Source organism: Macrotis lagotis, chromosome 3, assembly GCF_037893015.1.
Source record: "Macrotis lagotis isolate mMagLag1 chromosome 3, bilby.v1.9.chrom.fasta, whole genome shotgun sequence".
Lineage (NCBI taxonomy): Eukaryota > Metazoa > Chordata > Mammalia > Peramelemorphia > Peramelidae > Macrotis > Macrotis lagotis.
This window is the reverse complement of record NC_133660.1, coordinates 245,214,663-245,235,697: the sequence shown is the minus strand read 5'-3', so window position 1 is coordinate 245,235,697 and position 21,035 is coordinate 245,214,663. Positions and strand designations below refer to the sequence as shown.

At 34.7% G+C, this 21,035-nt stretch overlaps 1 protein-coding gene across 1 annotated transcript in view; it reads right to left on the bottom strand.

The window, feature by feature from the left end:
- PRMT3 (protein arginine methyltransferase 3) overlaps nucleotides 1-21,035 on the bottom strand; it is a 144,669-nt gene that overhangs the window by 60,043 nt on the left and 63,591 nt on the right. Inside the window, exon 11 of the mRNA XM_074230373.1 lies at nucleotides 10,779-10,857. Within this exon, the coding sequence (XP_074086474.1) occupies nucleotides 10,779-10,857 (79 nt within the window). The remainder of the gene's footprint in view (nucleotides 1-10,778; nucleotides 10,858-21,035) is intronic.

The following is a 21,035-nucleotide window of genomic DNA, read 5'->3' as shown; positions in this document are numbered from 1 at the left end:
ATCTTCAACTTAAGAGAAATATCAATGAATGTACTTGTTAACTAATTCTGTTTTGTTCTTAAAGTCAAAACTCTGGTAATGGTTGTTCCTGGTTAGGACAAACCTGGGAAGGTTTGCACACTTCCAACTGGTCCTGAACATCTGCACTGGGTTGTTTGCACAATGCCTTCCATTAGACAGTGAGCTTCTTGTGACTGACTTGGTTTGCTTTTGCATTCCCCAGCTCTAGGGAAAGCACTTGGGGCATGGTAGGCATTAGTAAAGGATTGTTTGCTTACTTGTTGATAGTATTTGTGGATCTAAATCTTCATTTCTTGAAATAAAAATAGCTGCTTCTTCTTCAGAATGTCCAGTTCTCTCCTCTCCAGGAAAAGCCTTCACTATATCACGTAGTGGCAAATATTCTGTTCAGTGGATCCCTTTCCTTTTCTTTGTCACACTGTGACAGGGAGGATTCCCTTCTCCCTCTTAAAATCCTTTATTTTTGTGTTTGCTTTTAAGTCTTTTAAGTGCCTAAGAAATACTTGCTGATTGAAGAGAAACAAAATGGTAAAATGGATAAAAAACTCATCTTTAAGGTTTAAATCTTTTTTTTGAAAGAACTATGTTTTAAAAACTAATAATTTCTTTAGTCAAAATCAATTTCCAAAGAATTTTTAATCAAGTGGATAATCTACAATTGTGATTTAAAAATTAAAAAAAAAGGGTTTGCTATCGTGAATTAAAATTTTTTTTAAAGTTTGGTCTATTAGGAAAGAAAACCATTTACTTTAGCTTTTTTCTTTTGCAAGGCAAATGGGGTTAAGTGGCTTGCCCAAGGCGTCTGAGGTCAAATTTGAACTCAGGTCCTCCTGACTCCAGGGCCAGTGCTCTATCCAACTGTGCCACCTAGCTGCCCCAACCATTTACTTTAATAAATATTTATTAAACCTTTGAAAGTTATAAAAGTGGATGCTGACAAAACTTAAAACCAACATATTCTCTAAATAGGTGACCTACTTGAGATCCTGAGAATTATGTCTTATGTTGCCTAAACCTCTCCTGCTGTCTGATTTATGGACTCATACAGTTAGAAGCCTCAGAAATAGCACCTCTCAGAATGAGTGCCACAGTTAGTAACCTTTTTCTTTTAGCCATCTCCTTAAAAACAAAAAGTTAAAATGATTTCCACAGAAGCTATAAATTATTTTTCTATCACTCAAGTTTTCAAAGAAATTTCACACATAGACCAATGTGGGATAGTGGTTAGAAAGTGGCCCAAGATCTAGGCTGAAGTAGCCTCTGACAACTCTTGACTCAGGGAGCTTGGGCAAATCATTTAATCTCAATGACCACAAGTTACATAGAAGGCTCTTCTGCAGACTTTGCAGAGAAAACTTCCACCCTGGAGTTCTAACCAATGAAATTATAGGTCTGATAGACATTATCTCAGTTTAGAAGACCAATAAGCCAGTAGATGTATGAACAAATAGGAAGTAAACTTATTAAATGATGAGAATATTTTCTTTCCTTTTAAAATTATGTATATCTTTGTTTTATGTATTCATCTTCAGTCACCTCCAGTAGTAAGATTAGTTTTCACAGTTTAAGAAAGAGATTACTGGGCAGAACCAAGATGGCAGCAGGAGAAAAGCCTCTCTTAGGTGCTCTCTCCAAAATATTTTGAAAAGCTTAAAATTATGACTCTAAATTTTCAAGAGACAAAACCCAGGGGAATCTCACCCATGGATTCTGCCTGGGACTTTTCTCTCTCTCTCTCTCTCTCTCTCTCTCTCTCTCTCTCTCTCTCTCTCTCTCTCTCTCTCTCTCCTTCTTTCTTCCTTTCTTTCCCAAACCAGGACTTAACAGAAAGGCTGGACAAGAACTTGGGATACCGCCAGCCACGGACTGTCAGAGTTGGTGCTCCCCTTAATTGGTGATGTTATCTTTATCTTTTTCTTCTACTTTGATTATAGTATTACTAACCCATTGTCTTTAATGTATTAGTTGCTGTATTGGATGTTATTGTAATCAATCAACTCCTTGTGTTGTGTAATTAAAATACTTTCATTTAATAAAAAAAAGACAAAACCCACAGAAAGATCCAATGAGGCAATTCTCCAGCCCAAGGTAACCTGGAAAATAGTGGAAAAACTCTGTTCCATGGAGTTAGAGGGGTGGCCCCACCAGAGTGAAGGAACTCCAGCATCTGGGAACAGCCCAAGGGCACCTGGGAGCACTGGCTCCTGGCAGCAGAAGCAGTTTCTTGACTTGCACCCCAGGAAGCACTAAGCACACCTTGGAAGATCAGCAGTGAGACCTCTGCCAGAGATAGAACAAAACCCAGGCCCTCAGGGTGGTCATGGCACTCAGCTGGCAGCCTAGATCCAGGAAACAGAAGCAGGCCTGCAGTCGCACTCAGAAGGGGTCTCTAGGCAGCTTCAGCCCACCGAATAAAGGAGCAGAGGGAGACTTCTGAGATCTGTTCTCTGTCCCTGGAGCAGGATGCTGGGGCTCTGACCACATTGAGATCCTGATCACAGTCTAGGCCCTCAAAAGAGCAGGGATCCCCCACAGCCCCATGGCATAGGGGTGTACTTGTGGTCATTCACAGACCAGGAGAGCAGTCAGAGCCTCACACTCTGAGGTCCTTGTGGGGCATCTCAATAAAACACAAAAGCTCAGGAAGCACCCCAAAACCAGGCACAGGCTGCGGAAATGAGTAAACAGGAAAAAAAAAGGAACTAGACAGTGACAATTACTTTGTCTATGATCCCATGGAGGATCAAAATATTCAATCTGAAGATGTGAAAGTCTAAGTTTTTGCATCTAAAGATTCCAAGAAATACAGAATTTGGGCTCAGGCTATGACAGAGCTCAAAAAAGATTTTGAAAATCAAGTAAGGGAGATAGAAGAAAAATTGGGAAAAGAAATGAGAGAGATGCAGGAAAAGCATGAAAATGAAGTCAGCAGCTTAGTCAAGGAGATCCAAAGAAATGTTGAAGAAAATAACATATTGAGGACCAGCTTAGGTCAAATGGATAAAACAGTTCAAAAAGTTACTGAGGAGAGGAATGCTTTAGAAAGCAGAGTTAGACAGATGGAAAGGGAGGTAAGAGGAAATCAAATCCTTCAGATGTATGATGGAACTAAAGGAAGTTGATGACTTTGCAAGAAATCCAGACACAATAGTTCAATACCAAAAGAATGAAAAATTGGAAGAAAATGTGAAACATGTCATTGAAAAAAACAACTGATCTGGAAAACATATTCAGTTAGGATAGTTTAAAAATTATTGGGATACCTGAAAGTCATGATCAGGAAAAGAGCCTTGACATCAGTTTTTAAGAATTCCTACAGGAAAATTGCCCTGATATCCTAGAAGAGGGTAAAATAGAAATTGAGAGAATTCATTGATCTCCCCCCAAAAGACAATCAAAAAAAAAAACCCAACCCCCAGGAATATTATAGTCAAGTTCCAGGACTCCCAAGTCAGAAAATATTACTAACAGACAGAAGGACATAATTCAAATATTGTGAAACTGTAGTGAGGATCACACAGGACTTAGCAACTACATTAAGGGCTCATAGGGCTTGGAATATAATATTCCAGAAGGTGAAAGAGCTTGAATGCAACTGAGAATCAACTACCCAGCAAAACTGACCATCCTCTTCCAGGGAACTGGTCAAAAGAGAATATACACAAAGTTGAATCCATCTTACTGTAAAGGAAAATAGAAGGGAAATCAATGAAGAGGGAAGGAAAATTAAGGGAGGAATCAGTTCTATATAAAAAAAAAAAAAACAATTCATGATATATGAGTGACAGAATACTCTCTTGGGCTGATCTCTCATCCAGAGGACTAATAATGAAATATGCTCACCACCTTCTGTAGAAGGGCATAGAATTAAGAATAAGAAATTTTTTTGGAGAAAACCAATGTGAAAATTTGTTTTGATTTGATCATATATGCTTGCGTTGGGTTTTGTTTTTCTTATTTTCTCAACTTAGAGGGAGGATTGGAATAGGAGGGTGACAAGCAGATTCTGGATGATTAAAACAAATATTTTTTAAAAAACGAAAAATCCATCTCGGTATAAGTGAAGAATTTATATTATTCAAATGAATGCTGTTATCCCTCTTCAAAGAATTCATTTTGGAAGGCTATATTTATTTTAATGATATTGCCATGACTAAAAAAACTTTTGAGAACTTCCATCATTCCATACAAAATAATCTTTGAATTTTTGCAGTAGTAGCCAGTTGCCTTCTGAAGACAGAAATGATTTTTGGAAATAGTTAAAAGTCATTCAGTAGGGGCAGCTAGGTGGCGCAGTGGATAGAGCACCGGCCCTGGAGTCAGGAGTACCTGGGTTCAAATCTGGTCTCAGACATTAATAATTACCTAGCTATGTGGCCTTGGGCAAGCCATTTAACCCCATTTGCCTTGCAAAAAAAAAAATCTAAAAAAAAAAAGACATGTAGTACCAAATCTGGTGACTCAAGTGAAGTAATAGTTTTTTTGTCCAAAACCAAAGGGTGACTATGAAAAATTTAACCAAATAGGATCTGAAGACAATTTCTTAAGGGGTTTGCCCTAAAAGGTTTTGAGTAATGGCAGCCTCACTGAAATAAGTATGTTACCTCCCAAAGTGATTATTCTAAAAGTTAATACTCACTTAAAGATTAAGAAATTTAGTGTCTTCATTTATTTTGGGGTTAATGGGGTTAAGTGGCTTGCCCAAGGCCACATAGCTAGGTAATTATTAAATGTCTGAGACCAGATTTGAACCCAGGTACTCCTGACTCCAGGGCCGGTGCTCTATCCACTGCGCCACCTAGCTGCCCCTAGTCTCTTCATTTAAATGCCTAATATGTGCACTAAAATGACTAATGAATGACTATACATGCAAAAGTTCTATATAAGATAATGTGGAAGTTACAAAATTTAAAGAGAAAATACCCAATTTTTATCACTATCAATTTTTCTAGTTGTAATAAGCTAAAAAATAGAGTTAAAAAAACATCACAGTTGGCCAGCTAAGTGGCACAGTGGATACAGCACCGACCCTGAAGTCAGTAGGATGTGAATTCAAATCCAGACTCAGACATTTAATAATTACCTAGCTGTCACTTAACCCCAATGCCTTGCAAAAAAAAAATTAACCACAAAAAATCATAGTTGAAATTTAAAGTGCAACCTTCTAAAATATTGGAGAAAATCAGATTTTTATAAATAAAAGGAAAAGTACTTATATTTATTTAATATTTTACATTTGCAAATCAATTTCCTGAGAACAGCAATACTGAGAAATAGATGATGCAAGTATTATTCTTACACATTATAGATGAGGAAAACTGTAACTCAGAGAGGTTAGGTGACCTGCCCAGCTTCACAGTTATCAACTGTTAAAACTGGTATTTACATCCAATTTTTGGGATATCAAGATTAGTATTTGCACCATGAAATGACATTGCCTCAAGTAGGTCATAATAATGTGCATCTCATTCTAATATTCTACTGTTATTCTAAAGATCACAGAGCTTTAGAATGGGAAGGGCTCTCAGTAGCCAACTAGTCCATTATAGGCCAGAAAAGGAATTACAACCATAACACTCATAAGTATTCATCTAATGTCTTCCTGATGGGGTTATGCCTCCTAGGGTAACCCATTCCACTTTTATTTATTTCAGCTATTTGATATAAATTTTGATTTATTTTTATTTAATTCATTTATTATAAATAAGGCCTAAATTTTCCTCTTTGCATATGTCGTATATTATAATTGTCACTACCTCCTGGAGCCAAACAGAATAAATCTAATGCCTCTCCCACATGACAAAGATGACTATCATACATGGTCCCTCCTGCCCTCAAAAGTTTCTGTTTTCTAGCCTAGGACTAGAGGCCCTTTTACAATTCTGGTGGCTCTTTTTTCTGGATGCTCTCTACTTATCAATGCATTACCTAAACTGGGACATCCAGAACTGAACACAATACTCCAGACATGGTCTGGTTAGAGCAAAATTAAGAAAGTCTATCATTTCCTAATTCATGAACGTTATTCCTCTCTTAAAGTTAATTTTGGTTGTCCCACTGGACTGTTGATTCATATTTAACTTGTTGTACATTAGAACCCCAAGATGGTTTTTAGATAAAATGCTCACCATGTGTGTATTCATATTTATGAATCCAATTTTTTGAAAAGAGGGGGAATTTATCACAAACCAAAAAAAAAAAAATCTATTTTAGTGGACTGAACCCAGTAGATACTAAAATATAGGACAACATGGACAAGAGACATACAAGATGGCAGATAGTTGTAACTTGTATTACCAAAGGGAATACTTACATTGATCAAGGTCATGAAAAGACCAATTATGATGAATAATTATATATGAATTGCTTATAAAGAGGTGCTTCTAAAGTACAGTAGACTTCACTGATGATGGGAGATTTAAATGCTTCTCAGTCGACTTAGTTTATTATATTACATAAGCTCCTTTCAGGTACTGTTTTCTTTTTGTCACCTTATTCTTGGAAACTTCTACAATGTCCCTGGCACACCAGGGCACAGAATAACTTATTTAACAATACAATTACAAAGTCTTCTAAAAATTAGTTTTCCCTAAAACAACCCTGTGCTCTAGAGAGTGCAAGTATTATTCTCATTTCAAAACTGAAGAAACAGGCTCAGAAAGTCTAGGTGACATGTCCATGGGTTCACCCTGGTTTGTTCCCCAAGTCCTGTTCTCTCCCTATGCCTAGGATTCCTGCTGTCACAGGTATTGGGGCTTCAGCTCCTCACAGACGCCTCAGCAGAATCCTCCAGACGATGCTCAATGTAATCCTGGAGTACTACCAGCTAGTCTTCAGTCCCTTCCTCCCTGCTGCCTCATCTTGTTATAGTAATCAACTTGTTTGAAGCCTAGAACTAATGTCCCCTTATGCGCGCCCCCCCCAATAGGTTCTTAAAGAACTTTGAACTAAATGAAAATTAGGGAGGCAATTACAAATCACTAAGAAGTTCCAGGTACGAAAATCCTAATGCTGTTCTATCTGCCTCTCTCAGTTCCCTTTTTCTAATTTGTATTACAAAGAGCACCAGATCAAGAATCATAATGCCACAACTCAAATCCCACAGGGCTTCCAGTTATAATATGATCTAAGGCAAACCACTTTTCATTTTTTGTCTCTGTTTCCTCATTCAAAAAGAGACACTGAAATAGATTATCTCTAAGGTCTTCCCCAGTGCTAAATACTATGATCATACTATTTTTCTCATTTATTCCCGTCCTCATTCTCCTGCCTACACATGGCTATGAGTAGTGCCTATGAATGTTAATGTCATTTAAGGAATTTCAAAAGGTGCTTCTAATATTTGTTTTCAAGTAAGCTGCATTTTGTATCCTCAGTCAAAACTGTATAAAAATGAATAGCATCAGGGCAACTAGATGGCACAGTGGATAGAGCACTGGAGGACCTGAGTTCGAAACCGACCTCAGGCACTTAATAATTACTTAGCTGTGTGACCTTAGGCAAATCACTTAACTCCACTGCCTTGCAAAAACAAAAACAAAGATGAATAGGATCTGGAGAAAACAAAAGTTCAAGAAACTTACAGTAAGTAATAAAAAGTGTGAGGGAAAGGGGTTTAGGAAGACACTAACTGTATTACAAAGAAGCAATCATTAAATCTACAAACTATTTGCATTGGTTAAAAATGGAGATATTGGGGTGGCTAGGTGGCATGGAGGGGCGGCTAGGTGGCGCAGTGGATAAAGCACCGGCCCTGGAGTCAGGAGTACCTGGGTTCAAATCCGGTCTCAGACACTTAATAATTACCTAGCCGTGTGGCCTCTGGCAAGCCACTTAACCCCATTTGCCTTGCAAAAACCTAAAAAAAAAAAAAAAAAATGGAGATATTGAACACTGGCAAAGGCTAAGTTCACAGCATAGAGAAGCAAACAAACATAGTAGCATAGCATTCACTAAACTTAAGGACTTCAATGCCAGGGTTAAGGATTAATTATCTACAAAAAAATGAAAAACAATTTGAAGGAAGCTTAAGAAAAAATAGGGAAAAATCGATATCTCACATACATCAAAAGAAGTTTCAAATACATAAATGTTAAGTTAAAAATGGTCATGTAATAAACAGAATAAATGGAGATACTTTTCATGACTATGCATAGGCAAAGATTCCAAGAGAAGGCATAGAAATAATCAATGAAGACAAAATAAATAATCAAAATTACATAAAATTTAAAATTTTTTGTACAACAAAAATCAATGAGAAATTAGAGGGAAAAAATCTTTACAGCAATTTTTGATAAAACACACACACACACACACATACACACACACACACACACCCAACAATGATATAAAAAATGCTCCAAAAAATTAACATTTAGAGAAAAGCAAATTAACACAACTCTAAGGTTCTACTCGATTCTCATCAGATTGGTAAATATGGGAATTAGGTATTAGGGAATGGGTATTAGGGACTCTAATGCACTGTTTGTAGAGCTATGAATTGGTCCAGCTGGTCTAGAATGTGATGCTCCCAAAGTCATTAATTTATCTATACCTTATGATCAAATGATATCCAAAACAATTAAATAAATAAGAAAAGGATCTATATATACAACAATATTTATAGCAGTTCACACAAAGAAGTGAATATGAAGGGCTACAGATCAATAACTCAACAAGTTATAGTAAATAAATGACAATACTATTGTACTATAGGAAATGAGAAAAGGCACAGTTTCAGAGGAATCTGGAAAGACTTTCAATTGATATCAATTGAACAGAAATAAGAAAACAATTAAAACAAAGAAGAAAGAAAAGAAGAAAGGAATAGTAAAGGAAAAAAACAACCATGACTCCAAATGACAGATGATGGACAAAGATTTTGCACAGGAGATAAAAGGTAAATTTTTGTTAACTTAAGAATAAATTTAAAAGAAAAAAAAAAGGATTGAAAAGACAAACAGTTTTGAAAGCCCTGTTTGATGCAATGACCAACCACAGTTTGGGGGAACTGTGACTGAAGCATGTATGTATGTCTTTTGACCAAGAACTGATCAAATCAATATGCTGAATAAGACAAACATTTTGAGTCACAGCCAATATTGTAATCTGTTTTCAATAACTACTATGTTACAAGGTTTGGTTTTTTGGTTTTTTAATTGGAGAGCATAGGGAGATGTAGGAGAGGAATGCAAAAAAAAAATCACTGAAGGAATTTTTTAACATGTGTAGAAGAAAATAAAAAGATCAGAAAGAATCACAGACAAGTCTTGATAGCCTTGAATCAGTTGCATGCTACATGCTGTATTTATTACATATTAAAAAAGCATAAGCTTTCATCATAAGCTCTAAAATATAGGAATCTGCAATGCCATGAATGACTCTTTTTTCTGTCCTGGTATGGACTACAAAAACACCATTTTATTTAAGTCCATAATTTTTGAAAAAAGAGAAAAAAATGAATGAATAGAAATAGACCTATTATATAGTAATGTTTCATTCTTCTAGTAATGGGAAATAGTTTGGAGACTACTTCATCAGCTTAACCTGACCAGCCATATCATACATAGCCTAAGGATTCTAATGAAGTTCTTGTGAATTCAATACAAACTTATTAAGTAGCTGCCAGTCACTGAATTTTTATGATAGATGCATACCATGCTGAGATCTTGATACGGTTCCCTGCATTTTGTCTTTACATGTACGAATCATGCTGCATTATAATAAAAATATTTTAAAATCTAATAAAAATATAATTTAAAAAAGGCCACACAATTTCTATAGAAGCATATAGCTGACTATTGCTAAAGAGTAAGCACATATTTTGACCATACTGTATTAAATGGAACAGAGTGTCCCATATCTACTCTTCCCTACCCCAATTCTTAGAAATATTATCATTTAATAAAGTATTGTTCTGGCATATTTCTCTACCTCCCTAGACTTTTAAAAGCACTGATTTAAGATGTAACAATTGGTAAGAGGTACATATATTTTATGATACATGTTAAAAGTGAGTCCTTCTCAATAGCATCAAATTAATATTAGACATCTAAGGCTGTCAGTGCCTTAGATAGATGTATGGTATAGGAAGGGAGAAAAGCAGAAGAATTATTCAACTTAATTATTATATTTTTATGTATATCCATATTTAGTTTAACAAAAGATTTACAGGAAGCTCATTTTATACTTTAAAGCATTATCCTGAAGAAAACTTGAGGTGCATGAAAAGGAGGCCTTCTCAAAAATAGAAAGATATTTTAAAAATCTAATCATCTGAATTATTACACTTTTTAAAAGATTAAAGAGAATAATTATGAACATTTTAAATGTTCCTGGTTAAATCACAAGTCACTGAAGCTAAGTTCATATTTTCAGTGGTCATGAAAAATTTGCCATTAAAGTGAGTAATATCCACTTTAATGTAAAATATGATATTACAAAGGAACTAAATGACATACGTTTAAAAAAAAGAAAAAGAAAAATAGCTGTTTGATTTGATCTTGGTATTAGGTGAGGAATATCTAAAGGCTTCCAAAGCTTATTTTTAAATTTTTTACTCAAAGTAATACTGAGAATACCAATGACTTAGAGACCAAACCACAAACTGCTCTACTATCAATTCAACAAGTAGATGACTTAAAGAATTCACTTCTTTCATGTCTGGTGACTGTTTTCTCAGTCATGCTTAGTTTATTTGAAGACCAAGGATTATTCTGACAAAAATCAAATTATTTAAATGTAAATTCTATACAAACCTGATCCTCCCTTTGCCAGGTGTTTGTCTTTTGCATAAATGACAGAATCCAACATAGACTCAAATAGGAGAAAATAGCCCTGCATAGCAAAGGAAAAAAAATGGATTTTAGAGACATGTAAGTATTTAGTAATCAAGTTAGTTTGAATTAGTACTTGCAATTAAGTATTGAGTAATTCCTCATTATGTCCCGTATACTATACAGCTTTGTTGGCATGAAAATTATCAAATTAGAGTTTGATTATTGTGAACTTTTTTCATCCCACCTTCCAGAATACTTCTTTTGTCCATTTTTAATCAAAAGGTTCTTAATTAAATTTCAAGATGGCAACATAACCTCAATTCTTCTTCTCTGCCACGCTATAGTCCATTTAATTTGCCCTTATTCTCTATCAATTCTCTCCACAATTCTAGCCAATGAATTAGCATTTTATATCACTAAAATGACTCAGACTAATAATTTCCTCAAAATTTTTCATTATCAACACCCCTTCTCTCCTAATTTCTTCTTGTCTCAGCTAGAGGTATTTCTTGGAAAGGCATCCATCTGTACCCTTGACTTTATCATCAAGCAACTTGCTCAAAAATATCCCCTTTTCCTCCTGTTTCCATCATTATATGAAACCATATAATTTCAGTCTACTTCATTGTACCATGTCCTTTCCATCTATCTACAAACATGTCTCTCAATCCTTCTACCACAGAGGCTCTTAATATGGGGACTATGAATTTGTTTTTTAATATTTTGATAATTATATTTCAATATAGTAAGTTTCATTTCTATTCATTTTGTTTTATGTATTTAAAAAAATAATTATTCTGAGAAAGAGTCCAAAGGTTTCATCAAATTGCCAAAGAGGTCCACAACAGAAAACAAGGTTAAGAACTGCTTTCCATGGGGGGGGGGGGGGGGGGGGGGGGGGCGCGCTAGGTGGCGCAGTGTATATCCCTATCCCTATCTTCTTTACCTCAAATTGCTCTTTCAGAAATTAATAATAACCTCTTTTTACAATGAAGTTATATATACATATAAAACCTGCTGGCATTAACAATTATTTCTTAATTTCAATATTAAAAAATGCTTATTTAAGCAAATTCTTTCAATTTAATATGTGATTAGGGGGCGGCTAGGTGGCGCAGTGAATAGAGCACTGACCTTGGAGTCAGGAGTACCTGGGTTCAAATCCGACCTCAGACACTTAATAATTACCTAGCCGTGTGGCCTTGGGCAAGCCACTTAAATCCATTGCCTTGAAAAAAAAATCTTAAAAAATTAATATGTGATTAAGATAATAATCACATAATTTTAAAAGAAATGAATTCCAATAAAAATTCTTTTTATTTGCACTTCTCATTCCCTTTTAATAATGTCTGTTACTTTCTTTTTCTGTTACTTTTCTTAATGAAACAATTTAACTTTACAAAATTTCTTTAATCTTTATTAATGTCATTTGAATATGTAATCATTGATTTCTTGTCATTCAAGAATTACTTGATTATGTTCAAGCTTACTATAACTGATGCATAGCTTTATATTCAAAATGGCTTATATGTAAATAACCATTTACTCATCTTAAAATAGGCACTAATTTAGGAACCCTAACTCTCTTAGTACTGTAAACTAGTAAAACACCTGAAAATACCTGCTTTATGCTAAATTAATATAAAAAAGGATAAAATGCACTAAAAGCTACTACTGGAAGACAAGTTTTAAGTAAGAATAATTTCAAGGGTTTTTTATTATTATAGTCAACTGCATTGTAGACTTTAATCAGAATGTCTTATAACTCTGAAGGATTTATGATAAAAAATGATATCCAATCCTAGAGAAGGAACTGATGGTGTCTAAATAGAGACAAAACATGCTTTAAAAAAAAACTTTACGATTCTTTTTATTAGAAAGATAATTTTTGAGTTTTACAATTTTTCTCCTAATCTTGTCCCCCCCCCCCCACAGAAGGCAGTCTGTTAGTCTTTACATTGTTTCCATGGTATACATTGATCTAAGTCGAATGTGATGAGAGGGAAATCATATCCTTAAGGAAGAAAAATAAAGTATAAGAGACAGCAAAATTACATAGTAAGACAATGGGTTTTTTCCCCCCTAAATTAAAGGAAATAGTCCCTGGTCTTTGTTCAAACTCCACAATTCTTTCTCTGGATACAGATGGTATTCTCCATCACAGAAAGTCTAAAATTGCCCCTGATTGTTGCACTGATGGAATGAGCCAGTCCATCAAAGTTGATCATCACCCCCATGTTGCTATTAGGGTGTACAGTGTTTTTCTGATTCTCCCCATCTCACTCAGCATCAGTTCATGCAAATCCTTCCGGGATTCCCTGAATTCCCATCCCTCCTGGTTTCTAATAGAACAATAGTGTTCCATAATATACATAGACCACAGTTATGTTAAGCCATTCCCCAATTGAAGGACATTTACTTAATTTCCAATTCTTTGCCACCACAAACAGGGCTGCTATGAATATTTTTGCACAAGTGATGCTTTTACTGTTTTTTCATAATCTCTTCTGTAGTGGTATCTGGATCAAAGGGTATGCACATTTCTGTTGCTCTTTGGGTGTAATTCCTAATTGCTCTCCAGAAAGGCTGGATGAGTTCACAGTTCCACCAAAAATGCATTAGTGTCCCAGATTTCCCACATCCCTTCCAATATTGATCACTGTCCTTTCTGGTTATATTGGCCAGTCTGAGAGGTGTGAGGTAGTGCCTCAGAGATGCTTTAATTTGCATTTCTCTAATAAGTAATGATTTAGAGCAATTTTTCATATGATTATGAATCATTTTGATTTCCTCATCTGTAAATTGCCTTTGCATATCCTTTGACCACTTGTCAGTTGGGGAATGGCTTGTTTTTTGAAAATCTGATTCAGTTCTCTGTATATATTTTAGAAATGAGTCCTTTATCAGAAATACTAGTTGTAAAAGTTGTTTCCCAATTTACTACATTCCTTTTGATCTTGGTTACAGTGATTTTGTCTGTGCAAAAGCCTTTTAATTGAATGTAATCAAAATTATCTAGTTTGTTTTTAATGGTGTTCTCCAACTCTTCCTTGGTTATAAACTGCTTCCCTTTCCATAGATCTCACAGGTAAACTACTCCTTGATCTTCAGGTTTGCTTACAATATTGTTTTTTATGTCTAAATCCTGTATCCATTTTGATCTTATCTTGGTATAGGGTATGAGGTGTTGGTCTAATTTAAGTTTCTTCCATACTAACTTCCAATTTTCCCAACAGTTTTGATTGAAGAGAGAGTTTTTTATCCCAATAGCTGGACTCTTTGGGTTTATCAAACAGCAGATTACTATAATCATTTCCTGCTATAGCACCTAATCTATTCTACTGGCCCCCCACTCTATTTCTTAGCCAATACCAGACAGTTTTGATGACTGATGCTTTATAATATAATTTTAGATGATCTGGTAAGGCTAAGTCACCTTCTTTTGCACTTTTTTTCATTAAATCCCTGGAAATTCTTGACTTTTTATTTCTCCATATGAATTTACTTACAATTTTTTCTAACTCATCAAAGTAATTTTTGGGAATTTTGATTGGTAGGGCACTAAACAGGTAGTTTAGTTTTGGTAGAATTGTCATTTTTATTACATTAGCTCGACCTATCCATGAGTAGTTGATGTTTGCCTAGGTATTTAAATCTTATTTTATTTGTATAAGAAGTGTAATTGTTTTCAAAAAGTTTTTGAGTCTGCCTTTGCAGGTAGACTCCCAGGTATTTTTTATTGTCGAGGTTACTTTGAATGTTATTTCTCTTTCTGTATTTTGCTAGTCATATCACATATGTATGTGTGTGTGTAAATGTTGAGGATTTATGAGGGCTATTTTATATCCTGTGATTTTGCTAAAGTTGCTAATTATTTCTAATAGTTTTTTTTAGATGATTTTCATGTCATCTGCAAAGAGAGTTTTGTCTCTTCCTTCCCTATTCTAATTCCTTCAATTTCCTTTTCTTCTCTTAATTGCTGAAGGTAACATTTCTAATACGATTATTGAATAGTAGTGGTGATAATGGGCATCCTTGTTTCACCCCTCATCTTATTGGGAATGCCTCTAGCCTCTCCCCATTGAATATAATGCTTGTTGATGGTTTCAGATAGATACTGCTTATTATTCTAAGGAACAGTCCATTTATTCCTACATTCTCTAGTGTCTTTAGTAGGAATGGGTGCTGTATTTTGTCAAAAGCTTTTTCAGCATCTATTGATATAATCATATGATTTCTGATAGTATAATTAATTATATCAATAACAAACCTAAGAGTTTTCCTAATATTGAACCAACCCTGCATTCTTGGAATAAATCCTACTTGGTCATAGCGTATTATCCTGGTGATAACTTGTTGTAGTCGTTTGGTTAAGATTTTATTTAAGATTTTTGCATCTTTATTCATCAGGGAGATAGGTCTTTTTCTTTTTTAACTCTTCCTGGTTCAGGTATCAGCACCATATTGGTGTCATAGAAAGAGTTAGACAGAGTTCTGTCTTCACCTATTTTTTCAAAGAGTTTATATAGAATTGGAACCAATTGTTCCTATAATGTTTGATAGAATTTACTTGTGAATCCATCTGGCCCCGGAGATTATTTTCTCAGGTAGTACAATGGCTTGTTGAATTTCTTTTTCTGATATAGGGTTGTTTAGGTATTTAATTTCCTCTTCATTTAACCTGGGCAACTTATATTTTTGTAAATATTCATCCATTTCATTTAGATGGTCAAATTTATTGGCAAAGAGTTGGGCAAAATAATTCCCGAATTATTACCTTTAATTTCCTCATCATTGGTGGTGAGTTCACCTTTTTTCATTTATGATACTAGCAATTTGGTTTTCTTCTTTCTTTTTTTTAATCAAATTGACTAGAAGTTTATCAGTTTTATTGGTTAACTTTATTATTCTTGAGGGGATTTTTGGTGGCTTAGATTTTATTTTACAATAAGAAATGATTTGTATGACCATATAGCCTAGATAGAATGACCTGCCTTCTCAATGAGGGGGACTGGGGAGGGAGGGATAAAATTTAGAACTCAAAGTTTTAAAAAGGATGTTAAAATCTGTTTTTGTATGTAACTGGGGAAAAATAAAATAATAAATAAACTGGGGGGGGGGGGGGTGTTATGGCTTTATTCTTCCAAGTAAGTTAAACTACATTGGCTGAATATTGTGTGCATGCAAAATCACACATATCTTTGGGACAAATAACTAAAAGTAGTTTCCCATAGCAAAACATGCAAACATTTAAATTAAAGTCATTAGTCAATAATTAGTGTTTAAAATTAGAATTATCTTACAGAGTATCTGTTATTAATCCAAATCATTTGTCAACAATTTTCAAAATATTCTGGCTTAATAGGTGTTTTCAAATTTGGCATAGACTTGTGAGTTTTACCTGCAGATGGAATTCACTATGTGGAAACTCACTACAAGAATCCAGATCAGAAATTTAGGACTAACTCAAAGTTTTAGAATATTGCCTGAGGGCACTAAGAAGTTAAGTGATTTCAATATAGTCAAGCAGTTAGCATGTGTCAAAGGCTCTGCAAATCTTCTAGATTCCAAGGCCAGTCCTCCATATATTAGGAACTTCTTTTAAATTATTTTCCTTGGTCAGGAGCAAGAATAAAAGAAAAAATATTTTACTAATGTTCCTCAAAAGGTTACCATTGCATATCTGTTCAAGAATAAGAAAACATCTTAAAGGATCAAATAAAGATTTTTTTTTTATCAGGGTGTCTAGGTGGTACAGTGGATAGAGCACCAGCCCTGGAGTCAGGAGTACCTGAGTTCAAATCTGATCTCACACACTTAATAATTACCTAGCTGTGTGGCACTTAACCCCATTTCCCTTGCAAAATCCAAAAATTTTTTTTTTTATCAAAATAATGATCTCCTTTAAAGTGAGTCAAATATTTTGCTCAATATACTTCTAATCTAATTTTCCCACCAAGAAAAATCCTAGGAACATTTTCTATTCTATTGCTCCATAGCCGATGGATTATCAACTTTAAAGTATATTCTTATTTTCTATTTAACATTTAGGGGTTTTTTTTGGAAATCTCTATTTTCATTAACATCAATATTTATTTTTGTGTATGCTTTATGAAAATAAAAGGATGTGATTTTCTCATGAAAGTGGCATAAATCTGAAATTAGATCCTACTGAAAATTGGATACTAAAACATTTGCAACTAAAATTCCAAGTGTCTTATAAATTAACTTTTTCCTAAAGATTATAGTAAGATTTGGATTTACAATGATATTAAAGGAAAATTATTTCATAAAAGATTGAGAAAGGCAAGGCTTAGCTAGCAAATTGCTTTTCGTTTAATTGTCTAGAGAATTTCTCCTGGGTATAGCTAGATTTAGAAATTAATTAACAATACAATGTATACAGAACCCATCTGAATGACTTAATTGGAAGATAAATTAATACACCTAAAATAAAACTATGAACAAGGTCAAAGGGCTCTTATAGACCACGGTAAGAAGCACTGTCCTTTCTTTCAACTTTCCACTTCTCCACACTTGATTTTGTACTAGTACTATATTCTCCCCACCATGATACAGCATCTTCTAAGTTCCTGGGAAATGTCCTTGGTTCTGAATCAAATCATTTATTACTGATATCAGAAGGCTTTGCTCTGTGTGCCATGCTCATCTGTAGTGTAATTTAGAATGTAATTTCACAGGCTGCTGCCTCACCTGTAGGCGGGCCATCTGGAAAGAGAATTATACCTGACATTTCCCCCCATAATGCTCTAGGGGTAATTCTTCCTTCCAAATAAGCAACCTTTACAATTTTAGAAAAATCTTGGATTTACATCTTTGAAATTAATTACTGGGAAGGGAACATATTTCACTAAATCTGGGAGTAGATTATACATGTCCAGCAGTCTTATTACCTACCGGTTGAAAGGAAAGGAAAGCAAAGAGGCAAAGAAAAGGTGGTTGCCCATCTTGCCCAAGTACCATTCTCCTGGAAAACTTTCAAACCTAATAGAATAAATTGCTTCTTTTCACATCATAATTATTTTATTTTTTAAACTCAAATAAGTGATTTACTCAGATTATTTCCAATAGATCAATACTGACTAAACTCCCCAAATGGTTCATTTGTAAAGATTAATACAGCAGGGCAGTTAGGTGGCGCAGTGTAGACACATCTAATACTACTTTGTGAGCAGTAGAACCATGCAGGGCAATGAGAGGTAGTCTTTTTTTTTTAATTTTTCAAGGCAATGGGGTTAAGTGGCTTGCCCAAGGCCACACGGCTAGGTAATTATTAAGTGTCTGAGACCAGATTTGAACCCAGGTACTCCTGACTCCAGGGCCAGTGCTCTATCCACTTTGTCACCAAGCTGCCCCAGTGTTAATCTTAAGAGTCAAAAGATATATGAGTCAAAGCTCTGTTTCTGACATATAGAAGGTCTGTGGCTCCAGCCAAATCATACCATTTGGTGTCAAATCTCCAGGTGATGAATATAATCTGATCTGCCTATATTTCATATTTTTATTCAAAATTTAGTTGCTATTCTCTGTTTTATTGGGTATACTTTTAGCTTGTAATTTCTCCATATATTCATTCAGAAATTCTTCAAATCAAAGAACTTAAAAATTCAAGAATTAGATCTAAGAGAATTGACAATGTTTAACCTGTCAATGTATTTCCTTTTGAAATATCTCTTGCAGTGCTGTTTGTTTAAAAAAATGGGCAAGAAAATAAGTTAATTATGAATAATAACTAATTCCTAATGCAAAGGCAAGGGAAAATATGATAGGGGGAGTAAGAGAGAGAGATATAGTTTAAGTTTTTTTAAAATTCTAAAAGATGTTCTTCCTTGAAGTAATGAGTCATCCACACAGTTCAATCTTGTTTGGACTATTAAACTCTAAGGTTTCCAGGGCAAAGACCTAGTTCAGGAAAACTATGTATTTATCAATTATAAATAACATTTAATCGTATTTAAACCTCAATTTATAGATCTTATTGGGATAAAATAACATTTAAAAAGTAATGATCATCCCACATATTAAAAATGTGATGGGGGTGGCTAGGTGGCATAGTGGATAAAGCACCGGCCCTGGAGTCAGGAGTACCTGGGTTCAAATCCGGTCTCAGACATTTAATAATTACCTAGCTGTGTGGCCTTAGGCAAGCCACTTAACTCAGTTTGCCTTGCAAAAACCTAAAAACAAAAAGTGATGATCTATGACCTTATCAAGGTGAGCATTTCCTCCCTATGGTGCTGATAACTACGCATTCATGCATTCTTATTCTGTTATGTCACTTAGATACTTAATACTAATATGAATCTTTGATAACAGCAGTTCAGATTGACAAATTCTCCAACAATTTCAGATTGCAACCTAACTCTCTCTGACAATCCAGGGCAACTTTTTGACCAAATCTGACAATAAGATCACCACTGAGAGGCTACTCAATATGCTGGAGGCTTGTTTTTCCTCTAGTCATTTTCTGTATTACCACATAACTATTCCATTTTCTTTTTTAGTCACATTCAAAGATAATCTTGACACTCCTTGTCTATTATACATTGTGCTGTGCTCACATTCACCATGTACCAACTCCATTGCTCCCCATGTCATATTCACTTTGAATTTTTCCTAGACTCTTATTTTCCGGATTTTGCAGTCAGGTAACAACATTGATTAGACACTAGTATTTTAGGAGATAGGACTTTATTTCTGTGGGAAATTTAGGGTCATTAAAGGTACATTTCACTTTCCTGAAGACAATCCAACTCCCACTGCTATTTGTCCCAACCAGTGTCCATTTCTACTGTCTCTCCCAGACAGACATACACTGATGGTCAGGTAATATGAGTTATTTATCCAAATCACATATCAAAATCTGGGTTCAAGGCATTCTTTTATACTTTTCTTTCCCTTAATAAGGATCAAATAAAAGTCTAGAATATCTGAAAGGACTCTGCTCTTCTCGAGAAATTTCTCTTCAACTTGGACTCTAGACTCTTTCATTTCAATGGAAAACAGTGTTAACAAGCAAATGTCCCTGAATTATGCTTTGCCTGGTATCCATGAGCAGAAAGTTACTTAAAAGTTTTCTCTGTAATAACTTTTAAGGACTCTTTTCCAAATGTCCCTACAAATTCTGAGAAAGTCTTCCTTCTTTATTCTTTGTAGTAGTTAATAGATACTATTCCAACATCTAGCCTTCTTACTTGTTACCTTTTACTTCCTTTACATGACTGACTCTGATTCTTTTCTATCATATATGGTTTTGTTTGTTTATTTTTAGTTTTTGCAAGTGGTTTGCCCAAGGCCACACAGCTAAGTAATTATTAAGTGTCTGAGGGTGGATTTGAACTAAGGTACTCCTGACTCCAGGGCTGGTGCTCTATCCACTGAACCACCTAGCCACCCCCATATCTGTCTTTAATGGTAGTTTTTTGTGAGTTATCACTTGCAAAAATAAATTGGAAACTACTTATACCAATCATACATATTTTCAGGGCCTTTTTAGGCACTTAAAAAGTTTTTTTCTTCTGAAACTGTAGATTCCATAATTCACAACCACAGGTAATTACAAGTAGTACACTAATTTTGAAAAGAAGAATTTTTGTGTCAGAGAGAAGCTTAGGAACATTGAACATAATGTAATTTCTCAAATTTCTCCATCCCTCAAACTGGTCTCCAAGAAGAGTTTAATTATTTAGCGAAAAGGAGTTCAATACTCTACAAAACTGACTAATCTATTTTCCAAATTCTATTTGTTAGAGTTTTTTCCCCCTTGTTGACTACCTTATATCTTTCACTCACTAGACCTAGTTCTCTGCAGTGGAACTTCTCAGACTAAATTTAATCTTTCTTCTTTATTAAATGACTACAAACATTTTGAAGCCAGCCAGAATCTTCCCTTTCCTAAGTCATAGCCAAGGCAACCTCAGGTGGGACTCAAAATTCAATAAATCTAGCAGCTTTTTAGGAGTGAATTAATTAAATGTTTGACCAAATATGGCTCACAAATGATGTTATAAATATCCATGCAAGTGATAACCCACAAAAAACTACCATTAAGAACATATATGATAGAAAAGAATCAAAGTCAGTCATGTAAAGAAAATAAAGGATAACAAATGAGAAGCCTAGATGTTGGAATGGTACCTATTAAGTATTCTAAAGAACAGAGGAGGAAGATTTTTTCTCTCTCCCCAGCCTCACTGGAGAGATCCTTATGGAGAA